At 45.3% G+C, this 20,172-nt stretch overlaps 1 protein-coding gene across 1 annotated transcript in view; it reads right to left on the bottom strand.

The window, feature by feature from the left end:
* Nucleotides 1–7,950: 7,950 nt before the first annotated feature.
* The window catches only part of PRKAR2A (protein kinase cAMP-dependent type II regulatory subunit alpha), a 118,674-nt gene continuing 106,452 nt past the window's right edge, over nt 7,951–20,172 (bottom strand). Inside the window, exons 9-11 of the mRNA XM_044253611.1 lie at nt 14,647–14,712; nt 12,299–12,440; nt 7,951–11,838 (exon numbers count right to left, since the gene is read on the bottom strand). Coding sequence (XP_044109546.1) covers nt 11,705–11,838; nt 12,299–12,440; nt 14,647–14,712 — 342 coding nt within the window. The 3' untranslated portion in view covers nt 7,951–11,704. The remainder of the gene's footprint in view (nt 11,839–12,298; nt 12,441–14,646; nt 14,713–20,172) is intronic.

Genomic DNA, 20,172 nt, shown 5'->3' with positions numbered 1-20,172 from the left:
ATGTGTTCAAGGAGGGGGGAATTAGATGCCACCTTTTGTGGGAGGAGGATCAGAAAGTCTGGGGACAGGTTTTATGTCTCCATTGAAAAGGAGGAATTAGAATTGCCACCACCTGAATTGGAGGGACCGCAAGAAGTTGAGATGAGTGGGAAAGATGCAGAGAAGTGTGTACGGAATGATCTAGTGTATACAACAAAGACAGACCACGCTGTGTACATGTACGATTGGCACTTTGTACAACACAGCTTTGAACTCCACTTATTTGCAATTTTCCACATAAATACAGTATAGTACTGAATATGTATTTTCCTTCCTCTAGCTTACTTTATTGTAAGAATACAGTATCCAAAAAAAGAATACAGTATACAATACATATAACATACAAAACAGGGTAATCGACTGTTTATGTTATTGCTAAAGCTTCCAATCAACAGTAGGCTACTAAGTTTTTGAGGAGTCAAAATTATACACGGATTTTATTCTGTGCAGGCGGTTGGCATCCCTAATCCCTATGCTGTTCAAGGGATTAACTGTATATATATATATAACTGTATATATATATATATAACTGTATATATATATATAACTGTATATATATATATATATATATATAATGATTATGTAAGCAAGGAGAAACATGGGAACATGTATCTTTTTTTTTTTTTTAAGATTTTGTTTATTTAGAGAGCATGACCACGGGGAGGGGGCTAGAGGGGCAGGGAGAGGGAGAGAATCTCAAGCTGACTCCCTGCTGAGGGCAGAGTCCTATCCAGGGCTTGATCCCAAGACCCTGAGATCATGATCTGAGCTGAAACCAAGAGTCGGACACTTAACGGGCTGAGCCACCCAAGTGCCCCATGTCACCATGGTTTTCCAGAAAGTGATGATGATAGAAGGGAGAGGCCTGGTGTAAACAAAAGAGGAAAAGATAAAGACCGTGCTAAAACCCAGCAGTTAGGATGGCTTCTCCCTTATGCATTTAATTACAGGTGTTGATACCACTGTATGAAGAAAGTAGTTACCTACCTATTTATTTATTTATTGTTGTTGTTTTTAAGTCAGCTCTGTACCAAGTGTGGGGCTTGAACTCCTGACCTGCAGGTCAAGAGTCACATGTTCCACCAACTGAGTCAGCCAGGTGCCCCAAGAAAGTGGTTTTTCAGAGAGGCATCTTTAGGTGGTAACCATCAAGAAAATTGAGGTAATGACCACCTTACTGTAGGGCGCCAAAAGTATCCTTCCTCTGGGCTCTGTTTTTTGGGAGTGAGAAATCACTGAGCAGAATGTCTGTTTTATGCATCTTTCTGTATTCATTATATTCCACACTTTGAACAAAAATTTAAATTTAGAAAAACAAAAAAAGGCAAAGCAAACTTTCCAGAAGGTTCTCAGTGGGTGGAGTGAAGAGATGGGAGAGGGATCCCAGTCCAGACCACTGGATGCTCGGCCCAGCACAGTGTCCCGGATGGAGGTATATATCTGGAGTGAGCAGCATGGAGAAAACACCGAAAGCCACGCTGCTTCTGGCAAAAAACTCCCAGGGTGGGGAGCAGAATGGAGCCCTGGGGCATGCCGATGTTTAAATGTAGTCTGGGTTAAAGCTGGCAACAAAGCTGAGAAGAAAACCCAGAGAACTAGATGTTCTTGAGAGGGCCTTGAAGCAGGAGAGACAGGTCCACCACAGTGACTTGAGCGGGCTCTGAGGACCACAGGGGTGAGCTATGGCCAGAATGGGAGACAACGGTCCAGAAGTCTCAGCTTTTGCTGTGAAAGGAGAACAGTGGGGCAGGAGCTAGAGGGGGACACAGAGAGCAGAGGAGGAGCCTGGGGGTTCTGGCCCATGTTTCTGTTTTTTTTTTTTCTCATAATGAGGGGAGGCCATTCCCGAGGAGGGCGGAGGCACAATAGGTTCGAGTATGGGCTAAGGGCCAGGCAGCAAGTGATGGAAGGGTGGAGGAGGTGCTGAGCAGAGACCTTGCCTCAGGGGTATAAGAAGCCAGGCCCCAGGCAGGAGTCAGCCAGCGTGAGAGAGGTTGTCCAAATTCTGTGCTAAAGATCCCAGCTGGGGATCCCTTCTTTCCTCCTTCGCAGGCCTGGCTTGGGATTGGGGAAGGAAGAGCCATGGTCTGCTAGGGCCGGGGCCAAGGGTAGGGTCGGGAGGGAGTGCGTGGATAGAGCTGTTCTGTAGGGTCAGGAGGGAGTGCATGGATAGAGCTGTCCTGGGCTCAGTGATCTATCAGAAAACCCTTCCCTGTTTCTTAAATCAAGCTGGCCTTTCTCGCTCCACCCCACCCCCTCAGGCCCACGGCTCCCAAGGGTTGGATGGGTAGTTCCCAGTCCAGAACACGATGTTCCCACCAGGACAGGGCAGGACCCAGGTCCCCCGCTACCCTACCCCCTCCCCTGCTTCCATAGCCCTGGGAAGTGGGCCACACGGGGAGGGGCTGGCTGCAAGTCATTCCTGATTTTTTGTTGTTGTTACGGAACAAAAGGCAGGAAAATTACCAAGAGAAAGATCCCACAGGGCCAGGGTGGAGGCGGTTCCCAGCACATCATGCTGTATGCACACCCTGTCCCCACCGCATTCCGGCCACGAAGAGCCTAGAAGGACACTGAGAAACTCCCATTGTGCTCGCCTAGTCTCAGAGAGCCCCACTCTGGCACGCTTTGTGTACCTTTGCCTCACTTTGTAAACCTGGCCCTGGACCAGTTCCCAGGTGCAAAGCTAGCCCTCCTGGGACATAAAACTAGTTATATCTGTTTATCAGGTATGAGAATCACTCACATAGGTTTTCATTTGGGAGGCCAGTTCTCTGTCAGGGAGTAGGGCCTGCTTTCACTGTGAGCCAGAGATGGCCAGCTTGAAGTGAGCACAAGGAGAAGAGTCCACACCAGCCCCTGAACCCCAGCCTTCCACTGAAGCCTGGCCTCCTGTGACTGGGCCTTGGTCCAGTCCAGGCAGGTGAAGGGTCAGACTAGAATTCCACTGGGCCAACACACATGGGCAGCCAAGGGCAGTGGAGTGGATGCCCTCCCATGAGCCTGCTTCCTTCTTTCCAGAGGAGCTGGAGGGTCTCCAACTCATCCTCATCTCACCAGTGTCAGCCCCAAGCTGCCAGCCCAGTGGAACCATCTTGAGTTCTGAGGTAGGGGCGGTGCCTGCAGTGGGGATCTGGGGGTCTGGTCTGTCCTCCAGCTCTGTCCTGGCTAGGAAAGCAGTCTGGCTTCCAGAGCTGCCAGGGCTGCAGCTCTCAGTGGGGGAACAGCCCCTCGTCTGGGGTCATAGGAGGCTATGTGTGGCCTCATTTCTCATCCTGGGCCTGGGGCCGCAGGACAGGACGCCAGGAGTACAGCCTGGCCCTTGTGCTATTCCAGCTCGCCTGGATCAATGCACAGTGGCCCCAAAGGCCTCTGCCCTGACTGTTGTGCAGATCCAAGCCTCAGCTTCGGGTCCCCCTCTCCTCCAGCTGCCCAGGCTGGGCCCATGACAGGCATGGGAGAGTGTGCTGCGGGTGTCCCTGCATGCCTAGGCCTTTCATCTTCAGAATGAAAATGTCCAGTTTAGGGGCACCTGGGTGGCTCAGTCGGTTGAATGTTTGCCTTTGGCTCAGGTCATGACCTCCAGGTCCTGGGATCAAACCCTCTGTTAGGCTCTCTTCTCAGTGGGGAGTCTGCTTCTCCCTCTCCCTCTGCCCCTCACCCCCACTCATGCTCTCTCTCTCTCATTCTGCTCTCTCAAAATCTTTTTTAAAAAATAAAGAAAAAGGAAAAAAAAAAGAAAAGAGAAAACGTCCAGTTTAACTGGATGCTTGGATGTTATGTTGGCAAGTGCTGATTTGCTTATCTGGTGGATCTAGACTTTAGCTCTTCCTTTTTACCAGTTTACTAAGAAAACAAAACAAAACACACAACTGAACACTCCTCCCTCCTCATTTTGGGGGCAGGAGGACCTGGCCAGGAAGGGGGTTCCTGGATCCTGGCTTCCAGTGGTGGGCTGATGGCCAAGAAGGCCACAGAGATTTGGCTGGTACTATTTTCATCTGTGTTCCCCAAGAGCTGGCCCACAATGCCCATTCTTCTGCCTGTCAGGATGGACTGATTGGTGCGGTCCTAGTGTCTGCGGTAGCTCCTTTGGTTTCACAGTTCAGCCTGGCCAGCCTCCTGCCCTGCGGTCTACAAATGGGCTAGGCACCACTTGACTTTACTTAAAGACATACTTAAGGGAGCCTGTGTGGCTCAGTGGGTTAAGCCTCTGCCTTCGGCTCAGGTCATGATCTCAGGGTCCTGGGATGGAGTCCCACATCAGGCTTTCTGCTCGGTGGGGAGCCTGCTTCCCCCTCTCTCTGCCTGCCTGCCTCTCTGCCTACTTGTGATCTCTCTCTGTCTGTCAAATAAATAAACAAAATATTTAAAAAAAAGACATACTCAAGGGGAAGCCAGTTGGGGCACCTGGATGGCTCAGTGAATTAGGCGTCTGCCTTCAGCTCAGGTCATGATCCTAGGGTCCTGCAATCGAGCCCCACGTCAGGCTCCCTGCTCAGCCAGGAGCCTGCTTCTTCCTTTCCTTCTGCCCCTCCTCTGCTTGAGCTCTCTCTCACCCTTCTCTCTCAAATAAATAAATGAAATCTTTAAAAAAAAAAAAAAGACAAGCCCATTACTGGTTTTATAGGAGAGAAAGAAATGCTCCCAGTATCAAGGATTTTGGCTGGGAAAAAGTCAAAGAGGAAGGGGTAGAATGTCACACAGAAGAGACTAACTTTCAGAAGTTTGATTTTTAGCCCATGACATCACAAAACGCAACCTAGACCCAAAACTCATCTCTGGCCAAGTTTCATCCTGACGTTTAGGATGACTAGGATGAAGGTGACAATTTCTTAGACATCCCTACCTCCAGGTAGGTTTGAGTCTCCTTCAAGCCTCAAGTCTAGGGGCGCCTGGGTGGCTCAGTCATTAAGTGTCTGCCTTTGGCTTGGGTTGTGATTCCAGGGGCCTGGGATTGAGCCCCACACTGGCTGGCTCCCTGCTTGGCGAGAGGCCTGCTTCTCCCTCTCCCACTCCCCCTGCTTGTGTTCCCTCTTTCGCTGTGTCCCTACCGAATAAATAAAATCTTAAAAAAAAAAAAACCCTCAAGTCTAGTCTTTCTAGGGGCGCCTGGGTGGCTCAGTGGGTTAAGCCGCTGCCTTCGGCTCAGGTCATGATCCCAGGGTCCTGGGATCGAGCCCCACATCGGGCTCTCTGCTCACCCGGGAGCCTGCTTCCTTCTCTCTCTCTCTCTGCCTGCTTGTGATCTCTCTCTGTCAAATAAATAAAAAAATCTAAAAAAAAAAAAAATTAAAAAAAAAAAAAGTCTAGTCTTTCTAGACTAGACACTTTTATAGTGCCCCAGATACTTGTGCAGCCAGAATTACACAATGCAGCCTAGAGCAGGAAGGGACAATGCACACCGTGTGTCCAAACCACTCACTTTACGAAGAGGCAGTGGCTGCCCTGAAGAAGGGCAGCATCATCAAGGGCATCAACAAGGCACTAGGCGCATGATCATCCTTGAAATAGGAGAACAGGGCTGCTGTCTATGTGAGTCCAGAAACCTGGAGGATAAGCTCCGTCATCAGAAGAAAGGTCCAGAATGCCCTGGTGGACCTCAGTATCATTCTTGATAATTCCTGTGGTTTAAACAGTGTCATGGTGTGCCTGGGTGGCTCAGGTCATGATCCCAGGGTACTGGGATGGAGCCCTGCGTTGGGCTACTTGCTCACTGGGGAGCCTGCTTCTCCTTCGCCCTCTACCCTCTGGCTCCTGTTCTCTGTATCTCAAAGAAATAAAAATTTTTTTACAAAACAAAAAACCACAGTGTCAGGAATGTCCATAGGAGGTCATCAGAATTTGCTCCATGAGGGGCACCTGGGTGGCTCATTCAGTTAAGCATCTGCCTTCATCCGAGGTAATGATCCTGGAGTCCCAGGATCAAGCCCCATGTCGGGCTCCCTGCTCAGCGGAGAGTCTGCTTCTCCCTCTGCCCCTCCCTCTCGTGCTTGCTCTCACTCTGTCAAATAAAATCCTTTAAAAAAATTTATTCAATGCATGAATAAGCTGAGTCAGAACTCATTTCTGACATTCTAATTCAGAAATTGGATAATATTCATCTAAATTCACAAGTCATTGCTCAGCAAGTTCCTGGTCTACACCCTGCATTTTATCTGCACATCCCCAAATAGCGAGGTAACAGTATCTGTGCCATCATCTGTGATGGGGCGGTTGTCCACAGAGAGGATGGGTATGGGTAAAGGAAGCAAAATTCATACTTAACATGAGGCCTTGTGAAACAAACACAGATTCCTTAATCACAGTGTAAATAAACTGGTTTAATTCTGTTATTATAAAATAGATGCACTAAGATCACTGAGGATAAGTACAGAACATACAAGAAGGCAAAGTCCTCATGTCACATGAACCCTTTGAGGCTGAGACTGTGGACATGATCTTATTGTTGTCCTGGCACTTCTTAACTGTTCATAGTGATACCACCACTAAAACTACAAAAGCCAAGTCGTATTTAATTTTTAAAGCCTCGAAATAAGGCCCGTTTGGCTTTGAGACAGCTCAGCCACCAGTTTCTTGAGCTCCATGGGCTATCTCGAATGTTCACCCCCTACTTGACTCTTTTGTACTACCAGGTTAAGCAAGATTAAACGGGAACATGATTTTGCCAAACAGCTTCTTTTGGTCACTTGGAAAGAAACGTTAGGTACACAAGGTTATCACAGAGTCATTGCTCTTTCTCGTGATAGCCATGCTACTGAGAAGGAAATGATAGAAGTAATCTTGTCAGACAGAGATGCTGTCTGCTGGGCTTCACTGGGGAGTTTATCTATCCTGGCAAGGGACAGACTTGACGCCCTTCCACAGCAGACCCGACAACTCAAATACCATGCTGGGATAGTTAATTTTTTAAAAATTTAAATTTTTAAGTACGTTTTAAAAGATTTTATTTATTTTAGAGAGATAGCATGTGAGTGGGGGTAGGGCAGAAGGAATGGAAGAGAGAGAGAATCCTAAGCCACACCCAGTGTGGAGCCCAATGTGGGACTCAATCTCATGACCCTGAGATCATGAACTGAGCCAAAAATCAAGAGTCATATGGTTAACCAACTGAGCCACCCAGGTGTCCCTAAATTTTTTAGTTTCTAAGTAGACTCCATGCCCAGTCTCATAACCCTGAGATCAAGACCTGAGCTGAGATCAAGAGTCAGAAGCTTACCTAAGTGCCCCTAGGATAGTTAATTTTATGTGTCAACTTGACTGGGCCATGGGGCGGGGATATTTGGTCAGCCATTGTTCTGGGAGTTTCTGTAAGGGTGTTCTGGGATGAGCTCAACATTTAAATCAGTAGGCTGAGTAAAGCACATCGCCCTCTCCAGTGTGGGTGGGCGTCATCTAATCAGTTGAAGGTCCAACCATAACAAAAGGACTCTTTTTCAAGTAAGAGAATTTTCCTGCCTGACTGCCTTCAAACTGAGGCATTGGTTCTTCTTGGGTTTCCAGTCTGCTAACTTTCTAAAAGGAACTACTCTATCAGCTCTTACGGTTCTCAACCCTTCACATTTAGACTGGAATGAAATTATCAGCTCTCCTTGGTCTACAGTTTGCCAACTCATCCTGCAGATCATGAGACCTGCCTGCTCCATAACTGCATAAGCCAATCTCTTATAATAAATTTCTTTACACACACACACACATACACACACACACACACAGACACACACAGACACACACACGGAGACACACTCCTTATTGGTTCTTATTGGAGAACCCTAACACAGATGTCCAGGCCTCCTATCTAATTTTCAAGAGCTCACATCCCAGTCCCAGCAATGTATCTGCCAGATGAGTACTATGATGGCCTGGAACCCTAAAATGAGAGGACAAACAACACAGGGCCACACCAAAAAGTCAGACATGATTTGTCAGCCTTTATTAACCAAGAGCAAAGCCAAGCCCTAGAGTTTCCTTTTAAAAAACCCAACCTTGTTTATGGCAAACAATGATTTAATTATATGTTCAATACTACAGAGCGAGACTTGATCACTTTCTAATCACTTATTCTTCTGAGATTAAAATACAAGTGTAAAACAGTTAAAATAAGATTCTCCCCAATGATTTAAAAACAATTCCAATTGAAAGACATTTCAAACACAATGTGTAGAACTCAGGACCAAAAAAAGACCTTAAAACATTTTACCTTTGAGGTAGCACAATAATGCTGAATTAGATCTCCTTTATTACAATGAGCTTAAGAAAAAAATGAGGAAATCTACCTTTTTCTCAAGGTGGGCTAAATGGTTTTCTGCAAATCCCCCATGAGGTTAGTGACAGAATTTTTTTTCTTTTCTTTTTTTTTTTTTTTTTTAAAGTATAAAGATAGCCCTGCAGTGTGTAAAAGGAAACCCACAGGGGAAGGCTGCTTCCCATAAAATAGACATTAGAATCATTGAGGAACGTCAGCAGTCAAGACAGGAGGAACAAGAGGTAATTGTAGTGAAAAACCAAAACAACTTGTATCTTGGCAAGACTGGTTTACAAATGTATGTCAAGAACAAAAATTCCAACATCAGCCAACCGAAAACAAAAGATAAAAGATGACATTCATGGGTCTTTTTCCTTTTTCTCTGTGCAAAAATGCTCTTTCACTTTTTCTAAATGAGAGAAGGCTGTTTGTACACTGCGACTTGACATGGAAATGCTGTGTACCCAGGGTGCCGCTGGGCACCAGTGGCACCTCTCACTGACTACCATTGTGAGCAGAGAATCTGGATATTAAGAGGATGAATATGACCTCTCCGGGCCGGAGAACCACTTCTTGCCACTTTGCTGCTGAATTCACTCATTAAACTGCTCAAAGAAAAGCTGAACTCTGACTTCTGAGAACCTAATGCAATTATATGTGAGACTATCAACTAAGAGGACAGCACACATGACGCCCTTCTTCAGAGACTACGACCAAATGAAGAGGGTGGTCGTGATAAACTGGGCTTAGAAAGAAGGATAATACTATAGGTTGGGTGTCAAGGCTCAAGGAGTATTTTCCATTACCCCAAATCCACAGCAAAGCCAGGAAAGACGGCGTGAAGCTCTAACCCACAGAAGAGAACAACATAAAAGGGATCTCTTCCCAACACACACCTCCGCTTGAGGCCCAACCAACAGTGCAGGGATTGCCGGGCATAATGTGGACACCAGAGCCCTCAGTCGAACTTGGTCTGCCACCTCAGATTCCCCACGCTGTGAAGAGAACTGGAACACTGTCGGACTCCCGGCACTATTTCACTCATGCTGGTCCCTTTAAAGTCTTCCTTCCTCAAGCCAGACCCCCAAGGGGCCCTGTATGCAGTGAGGGTCTGGACTCATGATCCGTATGTCAGTCTGTAGTTAGAGCTGGAGGGCTTAAACCTGGATGACTTCTACTCTGTAAAACAGCGGCCATCAGTGAGTTGGGGGTATCAAAGAGGCTTCTGTGGGGGGGAAGACTGAACTGGGATGTGCAAGAAGACCGCATGAGAAGGCCCATGCCTAACAGCCTGGAGGAGTGACTCAGGACACTAGGCGCCCAGCCCGCCCTGACTAATGCTGGCATGGGGGGTGCAAGGGAGCATCTGCTCAGTGTTTAAACAGAGTCCTCGCATAATTTGGGCTAGGCCTCTGTGACACCCCTAAAGCTCCATGTACTTGCTACTTTTGGACCAAATAGGTGTGATTCTTGTCTGCTAAAGTACAAGATCTGCTTTCTTAATTTATTTGATACTAAAACAACGCCCTAGAAAGAACAACCTTGGAAAATCGTGGGAAGAAAACCACATGGGCTTTCCCAGCGCTAGCTGCCTGTTTTGGAGTATTAGTTACAACCTTTCATGATGCTGGGAGCTGCAATGCAGATTACCTCGCTAGGGCAGTCTGAAGGCAGTCTCCTGCTTTCACTTCACAGAACATTAAGAAAAAGGGAGACTTTGACCAAGGTTGTGGTGAGTCACCACTCTGGAAATCTCTCCACTGCACAGTCCATGGCAAAAAGCAGAGAGCCTGGCTTCTGTGGAGAATGGAAGTGACCATGTGGGCTCCATCGTTATCCTACAACAGGAATGACTCAAGCCCCAGCATGCAGTCTCTCAGGGATTTATTGAGTTATGCAAGTTTAAAAAGTAAATCATACTGGAAAGGGCCTCTTGCTTTAATATAAACTTGGCTACAATATTCAAATTTATCTCTATGCAAACTTCATACTGCTCTTAGGATCTCTGGTAGCATCGGTTCTAAGTCATTCATCCTGAAATATATCTAGTTCAAATAATTCATCAGAATTCTGCTTGATATAACTAAAAGGTTAAAAAGTTTTGAAATACAAGCTAATTTACTTTCCTCTGGGGTTAATAACTGGAATCCCAAATATCCCAACACCTTAATTAGAACTAGCTCTTTGTAGTAATTCTATGAAATGGTAAAGGATTCCGATTTTTAAAAACAAAGAATTGATCTTCAGGATGAATGCCCGAGTCAGCTGACACACTGAAGCATATGAATAGGTCCAACAGGAGTTCCTTACATACAGAAATAACATTTTTTTAAATTTCAAAAAAATAGCTGCTTCTTCTTTAAAGAGTTTAAAAATTGATAGTTCAACAGCAAAGCTAGGTAACAACACTGGAGTAGAAGGAAAGGGCTCTCTTTGTAGTATGACCTCTTGCTGGCACACTGCCATTATTGGCTGGTGGGGCAACTGGAAACAAGATGGCAGGAGTTGCCCAGGGAAGTATTTGGGTCAGATAAAGTGATGGCACATCCAGACCCTGGCTCCTCAGAAATGGACAGTAGTTCATTCAGGCAAACCACACAGAGATTCAGAGATTAAATAAAACAAAATAAAATCTACTAAAACAAAACAGAACAAACCAAAACCCCCAACCCAGAAAACCTTCCCTGGCTCTCTGCTACCTGAAGAATGTGTGGAACCCAGATTTTTTGCTTTAACATGGGTCCTCATGACCCGTGGTGCTCTGGGGTGCTGACCCGCTAGGCCCCAGGGTAGGGCCTTTCCCTCAGCATCGCTGGGAGTTTGGAGACAGCTGTCACGGGCGCAGGTGTCAGGTGACAGTACAGGGCCTCAGGCCCACAGACCTCATACTACCTGCCGCCATCTTCTACTGTAAAACCGAACTACGAGTGTGAACAAATGTGGATTTTCTCAAAGGACAAACGAGAAGATCAAGGGCTACAACATCTCCTCCCTCGAGAAAGGTTAGGGGCGGGAGTCTACAGTTAAACACGGGTCTGTGCAGACCTGTGATGACTTTCAACAGCAACAGTAGCAGCCAGAGAGGAAAGGAACATGATGACGCTGTGGACTTGGTATCAGGCACTTAAATTGTTGGAGAGACATGCCATTTTGAACCAAAGATGTGACAGCTGGGTTGGAATAATCATTATGACTGGTCTAATAATGGGCTTTCAGAAGCAAAGTGGAGGAGGTGTGGGTTGAACCTCTGCCCATCTTTTAGTGCTGACTTTCAAGTTTTCTAAATGCCCACGGCCATAGCAATGGCAGCGGTGGGGGCAACAGCAGGAACGGTTCTGTCGTGTCTGTCTTGTGTGTGTGTTCTGTGGCTGACCGGAAGGTTTTGGTGTCACACTGAGAAGGCTCTGGGGTGTGGCACACCTACTGCCCGGGGTCAATCAGATCCAGGCTGGAGCCAAACATCTTCACCAGCTGTTCCTCGTAGTGGGAGATGTTCCTCTTCATGATGTCCATGCAGGGCCCCAGAAGCCTCTCAAATGCTTGTACATCCATCACTGCGTTGTTAAAAAGAGGCGCGAGAGAGAATGAATTCTCTACACCAATAATTCAAAGTCACTTCCCTCACCCAAACCTTTTCTCACATATACCGGTTCACCTTAGGGAACCAGACTGGGGGAGGCTGGGTGCTGGGGAAGGATGGGTGTGTCTCTGTGAGGGCAGCCGGACTCTATCCTCTGTCTGTGACTTTGCAGAGCCCGACAGCACCTATTCAATCTGTCCCGACGGAGCCCCGGACACCTGCCTCTGAGACTGCCCGTCACAGGCTATCCTCATTCAGTGCTCAGCAGTGTTTACTCAAGGGGTACATCCGCCCATTTCTAGCTGGTCCCACAGACCGTTCAAGCCTCGATGTGTGTGAGAACTGGTGAAATGAGTCGAGGCTTTCTGAGAGAAAAAAAAATATCGCATGTTGGGAAAAAAAGTATTCATGCAAGAAGAATTTATTTTTCTTACCTAAACATTTGACATCTCCCACTGCGTAAGCTGAAGCAGCTCTGGGTTTGTTGGTGACCAGCGCAAGCTCTCCAAAGTACTGCCCCTTGTGGCAACGGGCAATCTCAACCTCCTGGTTCCCGCCATCCTTGTTGGCTTTAGTCTAGAGCAGATGGAAGACATGACCTAGGCTGATTTCAGAATCACAGCTGAGCACGTCCAGTTACACACACTTCCATTCCCTTCTCAGGACACTTAAAACACAATTATTGAGAAATTCACTTTGCGGAGGCACTAACTGTACCATGTACACTGCACGGGCTAATTCATCTCAGCGCTCTGGTTTAATTAGAGGAGTTGGCTTTTACCTGGGGCTTTATCCAAGTCCCAACACTGTTCAGGTAACGGCTAAATATCGAAAGGCAAGGAGCAGACCATTTCCTTTGGAAGGTTTTATATGTATCTTCCAAAGGAAAAAAATATGTATGTATTATAACATATATATTATGTCGATATATATGATCATACTATAATGTCAATTATATATTAACATAAAATACATATATTTTTAAATATATTATACATTTATATTATATATATATATATATATATATATATATAAAAGAATGCTGTTCTTTTGGTAGATGCTGACTTCTACTTCTACTTTTGCTAATTCCTGCTGAATGATGTCAACGTTTCTCTTAGGTAAAGTCACAATCCTGGGTTACTTCTTGATTTGATACCATGCCTTTCTTGAACAATACAGTAACAAATCTTTTTAGGTACTATATGCTTCTTAAGTTAATGGTTCCCTCCAACACCGCACACATATTTTTAGAAGAGCCAAGTGACTAAAAAAACCCTTTTCTTTATAATGTTCAACCTGGATATTTAGCGGTTTAACTCTGTATTAAGAAATCAAGCAAGGGGGGTGCCTGGCTGGCTCAGTCGGTTAAGCGTCTGCCTTCAGCTCAAGTCATGATCCTGGGGTCCTGGGATGGAGCCCCACATAGGGGTCCCTGCTCAATGGGTAGTCTGCTTCTCCCGTTCCCTACGCCCCTCCACTTGTGCTCTCTCTCTCTCTCACATAAATAAAATCTTAAAAAAAAAAAAGAAATCAAGCAGGTTATAATTTGTGCTTATCAAATTACAGAAAATAATGTGGCATATTTTATGTAATATCTAGTGTTTCCTCTTTTTTTTTTAAACAAATTCATATGCTAAGCTAAGCAATAATCTCAGGAAAGAATTATTGAGAATTACTGGTAAGAATTAGTCTCAATCTCTAAGAGTCACTTTGGGTTACATGCAGATAATTCCCTTTACACTTCTGCCCCAACCTGTTTGCTCCAAAGCTGACCTGCTCCATCAGAGCCAACAATCTCCTTCCAATTCCTGTAGCATTCTCTAGGACGGCAGTTTGTGCCCACCTAGTCCCTTCTTTAGAGTAGCAGTTACCACACGCTCACATGAACGCCAGCCCCCTGGGAGATTTGTTATAATGTGGATTCTCACTCAGTGGGTCTAGGGCAGAGGTCAAGCCTCTGGATTCCTAAGGAGCTCCCCCAAACCCCAGGGCCACAGTGCTGCTGGTCCCACATACCTAATACTAATCCGTGATCAGAAGGTGCCAATGAGTATTTGAGAAATGTACTAACATCTATCACTAGTCCAAAAACAATCAGTAAAAAACCACAAATGTTTCAGTCTATTGTTTCATGTGAAACAGATCTATCTTTAATAGAGATTTAATATTTTTAAATCTATTTTTAACAGAGGCGGTAATCATGTTTTTCTTTCTCCATATTTAACTTTTACTAAAGATATTCTTTAAAAGGTTTCATATTAGGTTAGAATTATATTTAACTATTTTAACAAATGCTACATTCTTAAAAAAAAATTGGAATAGGGAAATCTGGTGACGATGGATTTATGATGAAGACCACTCCTCCCACCTACTGGCCATCAGCTTTCCAGGCCTCACCCATCCATGAAAGGGCATAGTAATACTGGTCCTACAAACCTCCTCCCCAGTGCTCTAGAAAGGAAGCTTTTTTCATAATCAACACCCACGTGTATGCCTTTATCATATAATTCCCCCACTTTCGACTATGGAGTTTATCTTTTTCTTACTGATTTGTAGGCCAGTATTTTTCATGTTAACGATGCCACAGAGGCAAAGGCAATAGGAACAAGCAGAAATGCACCAAGTCCCCACCACTGGAGGTTCTTACACGTGGGTCTTTGCCAATCACACACCTCACAGAATGATGGTTTGTTACACTAGACACACTTCGCATTATTTAAAGCCAGCAGCTACTTTCTGGGCACGCACCTGGCAGAACTTGCACCATCACACAGAGACTCACCTTGCTTCTGATCAGGATGCTCACCTCACCAGACTCTATAATGTAGAAGCTATCAGCCTTTTCGCCCTAGAAAGGGACAGAAGGTCATTAGAGTTATACATATTTATCAGCGAGGGACACACCATTTTCTCGTTGCCTTGATTTGTATTTATTTGCCAGCTCTACAAATTAACCAAGGGGTGACAAATTCAGCACAAAACCAGAGGATCCTGGTCACTGGGACTATCAGTCCAACTACGACTGACGCACGTCTCTCACTTCCTAACATGGAATAGTCACATTTCTCCCCATGAGCATGCCCAGGCGGCACACAGATCACTACTGCTGCTGCTCAGGTCAGTCTGTTATTGAAACCTGTGACCAGGGGAGGGGGCGCAGGGGGACCAGGAGGCAAGACTGCTATAGAAAATATCAAGGTGGGGGCGCCTGAGTGGCTCAGTGGGTTAAGCCTCTGCCTTTGGCTCAGGTCATGATCTCAGTGTCCTGGGATCGAGCCCCGCATTGGGCTTTCTGCTTGGCAGGGAGCCTGCTTCCGCCTCTCTCTCTCTCTGCCTGCCTCTCTGCCTACTTCTGATCTCTCTCTCTGTCAAATAAATAAAAAATAAATCTTTAAAAAAAAGAAAATATCAAGGTGACTCCTGGCTACCCCTGAGCTTGGGGCCCAGGGATAATCCGGAACATCAAGTGCAGCCCCTCGGGAGGACAGCCTAGGTCTGGAGAAAGCCCTGGCTTGGTGAGGGAGGTACTTTGATGTGGGTTGATGTCACTCTTGCCAGTCTCAGGCTTTTCTTTTGCTTGCTTGGATTTTAAACCACTTGGCTGAACCAGTCCTTCAGGTATTTCAACAAGTAATTAAGTACTTACTATGTGCCAAGGCACTGTTCTAGGCATGTGAGCCGCATCTGTGGACAAAACAAATATCCCTACCCTTGCAGAAATCACAGTCTGAAAGGGCAAACAAACTATAAACAATCAAATGGTGAATCAGCAAGTGATACTGTTGTGTCTGAAGGCAATTAAGTACTCAGGGGAGAAAGCAGAGCAGGAATGTGGGGTCTGGAGGGCTGGGGGAGGAGATGGCTACAGTATACCGCAGCGTTTCATCAAGATGGTAAAACCTGAGCAAAGGCTGCAATGAGGCGAGAGTTCAGGAAGCAAACGGAAGCCCATTTCTGTCTCCGACCTCTCTCTCGCAGCATCTGGAGCAACAATCATCTACGCTGGGTAATTCAGTACTAATCCTGTGTCTTCATTCCATGTGCGTCTTATGTCTTCAGAAGAATCTACACTTGTGAATTTTTTTTTAAAAGATTTTATTTATTTATTTGACAGAGAGAAATCACAAGTAGATGGAGAGGCAGGCAGAGAGAGAGAGGGAAGCAGGCTCCCTACTGAGCAGAGAGCCCGATGCGGGACTCGATCCCAGGACCCTGAGATCATGACCTGAGCCGAAGGCAGCGGCTTAACCCACTGAGCCACCCAGGCGCCCTACACTTGTGAATTTTCATAAGACTTCAACTTTGATGACTGCAGAGAACTCCAAGTGGACACCCTAAGGCGGAGGCCGCCATTCCTGAGTGAGTCTAGTCCCAGTTCACTACATGACAATCATCGCTCCATGTGAGTAGAAGCCACAGCTTTGTAAAGGGGGGTCATGAGTTTCTGCGCTGTTCTGTCGGGTAGGTACCCTGTACCCAACAGGCCAAATCAGCATGAAATTGTAGAATTACACAAATTAACTCCCTGACACGAGTTGCTGAAGGAAACTAAGGGGGAGCCAGAGTCAGGATCACCAGCAGGAAGAGTGGTTTCTAGGTCCAAGAAGAGTTTCATAAAGGAAGATGTGATTACTAGTGTTCAGTACTACTGGGAGGTCAAGAGTAGTAATGATTCACATGTGTGGAAATATTCTGGTGACCAAGACGAGAGTGGGGTGAGTGGTAGCCATAAGCCAAAGAAGGGACAGGTGGTAAAGGGTGGTGCCTGAGCTCTTTTTGTTTGTTAGGATAGATGTGTTCATTTTTCAAGGCTGCAGCCCAATGAACTTTCACACATGTATGCACCTGTGTGACCGCCCCCTCGATCAAAACAGAAAATCTTTCTGGCCTCCACCCTACAGAGTGTTTTGCAGTCAAAACCACCATGACTTCACTATTAGGTAACTGTTTCTGACTTCTGTCCTTGCAATTTTCCTTAACTTCTGTTAAGGAAAGGAAGGCTGTTCCTTAACTTCATGTAAATGGAATCATACATTGCCTTTTGTGTCTGGCTCCTGCCAGTCCACCTTGCGAGCCACACTTTGCATATGCCTGCCTGTGAAAGGGATAAGCTGGTTGCTGGAGTAAAAACAGAGCGAGTGGAGGAATGTGAGTGACTCGGGCATTTCTACAGGATGGAAAGAATGAGTTTGATGAACAGGGAGCCCAAATAAAACAGAATCTGCTAATGGTGCTGTGTGCTTACTCCCAGCAGGCACTCTGGAGAGCACTGCATGTACACTGCTTCACATAATCACCTGAGAAGTCAATAAAGTTGGTACTACTGCTATCCCGTTTTACAGATGAGTTCCCTCAGATGCTCAAAAGATAAATAACTTTGCCATAGGAGGTGAGGGAATAGCTGGTGGATTCCAAACTGAGAGGAGATGGGAAGGAATTATTAGCAAGACCATGTGGACTAATGAGGCTTGCTTAGGTAAAAAAGCTCTTCTCTTTCTCTAGACCAGAGGAAGTACCATCTCTGATGCTTTTAATTTTAGTAATTTGCTAATATATCACCAGAAAGGATTATCATAGTTTACAAACAATTTAAGAAGAAAAATTTAAAATAAAACATGAATGATGAAAATAGTCCATGGAGGGGGGGCGCCTGGGTAGCTTAGTGGGTTAAGTGTCTGTGTTTGGCTCAGGTCATGATCCTGGAGTCCCGGGATCAAGTTCCAGGATCGAGTCCCTGCTCAACAGGGAGTCTGCTTAGCTTTCTCTGCCCCTCACCCCTGTTCTCGTGCTCTCTCTCTCTCACTAATTAATAAAACATTTTAAAAAATGTGTAAGGCTATAATAAGAGAAACTCTGAAGGGAGCAGCTCGCCAGAGGCTCCCCTGCCAGCACATATGGTCTAGAGAACTCCCAGAGACAGGCTGAGATGTACACTAGCATCCCACCAGCCTCTGCAAAAGGTGGTGGCTTCTGTTCTTTTGATCGCATCTGGGCCCTAACTGGACACCTGCACTAAGCGAGGCTCCCACCCTCAGGCACAATCACATGTAAAGAACAGCTGGTCTACAGAAGGGGCTAGTGGCATGTTGGTGCTAAAGAGCCACAGCAGTCAGAGCACAACTGTAAAGAGGGACTTCAGGCAGCAATCTCTAAATGCTGACCCTCACCACTGATCTTTAGGGATTCGGGGAAGCTCCTTTTTTGTTTTAAAGATTTTATTTATTTTTATGACAGAGAGAGAGATCACTAGTAGTCAGAGAGAAAGGCAGAGAGAGGGGGGAAGCAGGCTCCCCGCTGAGCAGAGAGCCCGATGTGGGGCTCAATACCAGGACCCTGAGATCATGACCTGAGCCGAAGGCAGAAGCTTAACCCACTGAGTCACCCAGGTGCCCCGAAGCTTCTAGTTTTTAAAAATGCCATGATGAAAAAAGAAGAAAGGCTACAAAGTAAATGGCTAAGCAACCAACTCAAGAGAATTGGGGGGGGGGGGGTGGGATACCAAAATCAAAGCAGAAGAAAGGAAATAAGATAAAGACAGAAAGTAATGGAAAAGGAAATATTCAGGGACGCCTGGGTGGCGCAGTTGGTTGGACGACTGCCTTCGGCTCAGGGCGTGATCCTGGAGTCCCGGGATCGAGTCCCACATCAGGCTCCCAGCTCCATGGGGAGTCTGCTTCACTCTCTGACCTTCTCCTCGCTCATGCTCTCTCTCACTGTCTCTCTCAAATAAATAAATAAAATCTTTAAAAAAAAAAAAAAAAAAAATTAAAAAAAAAAAAAAAAAGGAAATATTCAATAGGATTAGTAAAAGGTGAGAGCTGGTTCTTCAAAACGACTGAAAGAATTGATAAGCTCCTTGCAAGCTTGAGCAAGAAAAAAAAAAAGAAGAAGGCACAAACAACAGTATCAGGAATGAAGATAGGAACATCGTTCTAAATGTATATATTTAAAAGGTGTTATGGGGAAACAATTAACAAAACTAGAAGGCAGCCTATGGAATGGGAGAAGATATATAGGACAAAGGGTTAGCATCCAAAATCCATAAAGAACTGATCAAACGCATCACCCAAAAAAACAGATAATCCAGTTAAGTAATGGGCAGAAGATATGAATAGACACTTTTCCAAAGAAGACATCCAGATGGCCAACACACACAAGAAGAGATGCTCAACATCACTCATCATCAGGGAAATAGAAATCAAAACCATGATGAGATACCACCTCACACCTGTCAGAATGGCTAAAAATAACAACACAAGAGCCAACAGGTGTTGGTGATGTGGAGAAAGGAGAACCCTCTTGTACTGTTGGTGGGAATCCAAATTAGTGCAGCCACTCTGGAGAAGTTTTGGAGGTTCCTCAAAAGGTTAAAAATAGAACTACTCTATGACCCAGAAATTGCACTACTAGGTATTTATCCAAGGGATATAAAAATACAGATTCAAAAGGGTATGTGTACCCCGATGTTTATAGCAGCATTGTCAACAAGAGCCAAACTATGGAGAGAGACTAAATGTTCAACCAATGAATGGATAAAGAAGATGTGGTATACACACACACACACACACACACAGAGGAATATTAGCCATGAAAAAAGAACGAGATCTTGCCATTTGCAACAACATGAATGGAGCTAAAGTGTATTATGCTCAGCAAAATAAGAGGAATACAAATACTATATGACTTCACTCATGTGTGGAATTTAAGAAAGAAAACAGATGAACATATTGGGAAGAGTGGGAGGAAAGGAGAGAGGAAAATAAACAGTAAGAGACTGTTAACGAAAGAGAACAGAGAGTTGATGGAGAGAGAGGTGGGGACAGATGGGCCAGATGGGGGATGGGCATAGAGGAGGGCACTTGTGATGAGCACTGGGGATTGTATGTAAGTGATGAATCCCTGAATTCTACTCCAGAAATTAATATTGCACTGTATGTTAACTAAGGAAAATTTAAATCAAAACTTTTAAAAAAAGGTTTCATAGGAACATTATGACCAAGCTTTGTGCCAATAACACTGAATTTTAGACAAAGATGAAACAGAAAGCATAAATACTTTAACAATTAAAATAATTTAATCTGTAGTAAAAAATCTTCCTACAAAAGAAACACTGGTAAGTTCCTTAAGATAACCAAGAAATTCTAGCCTTTTCTTTCTTTCTTTTTTTTTTTTTTTAAGATTTTATTTATTTGACAGAGAGAGAAAGAGAGAGCGAGAGCATGCACAAGCAGCGAAAGGGAGAGAAAGAAGCAGACTCCCCGCTGATCAGGAAGCCCAGTGGGGGACTCCATCCCAGGACCTGGGTTCA

This window comes from Neovison vison, chromosome 6, assembly GCF_020171115.1.
Source record: "Neovison vison isolate M4711 chromosome 6, ASM_NN_V1, whole genome shotgun sequence".
Classification (NCBI taxonomy): domain Eukaryota; kingdom Metazoa; phylum Chordata; class Mammalia; order Carnivora; family Mustelidae; genus Neogale; species Neogale vison.
This window is presented reverse-complemented; position numbering and strand designations above follow the sequence as displayed.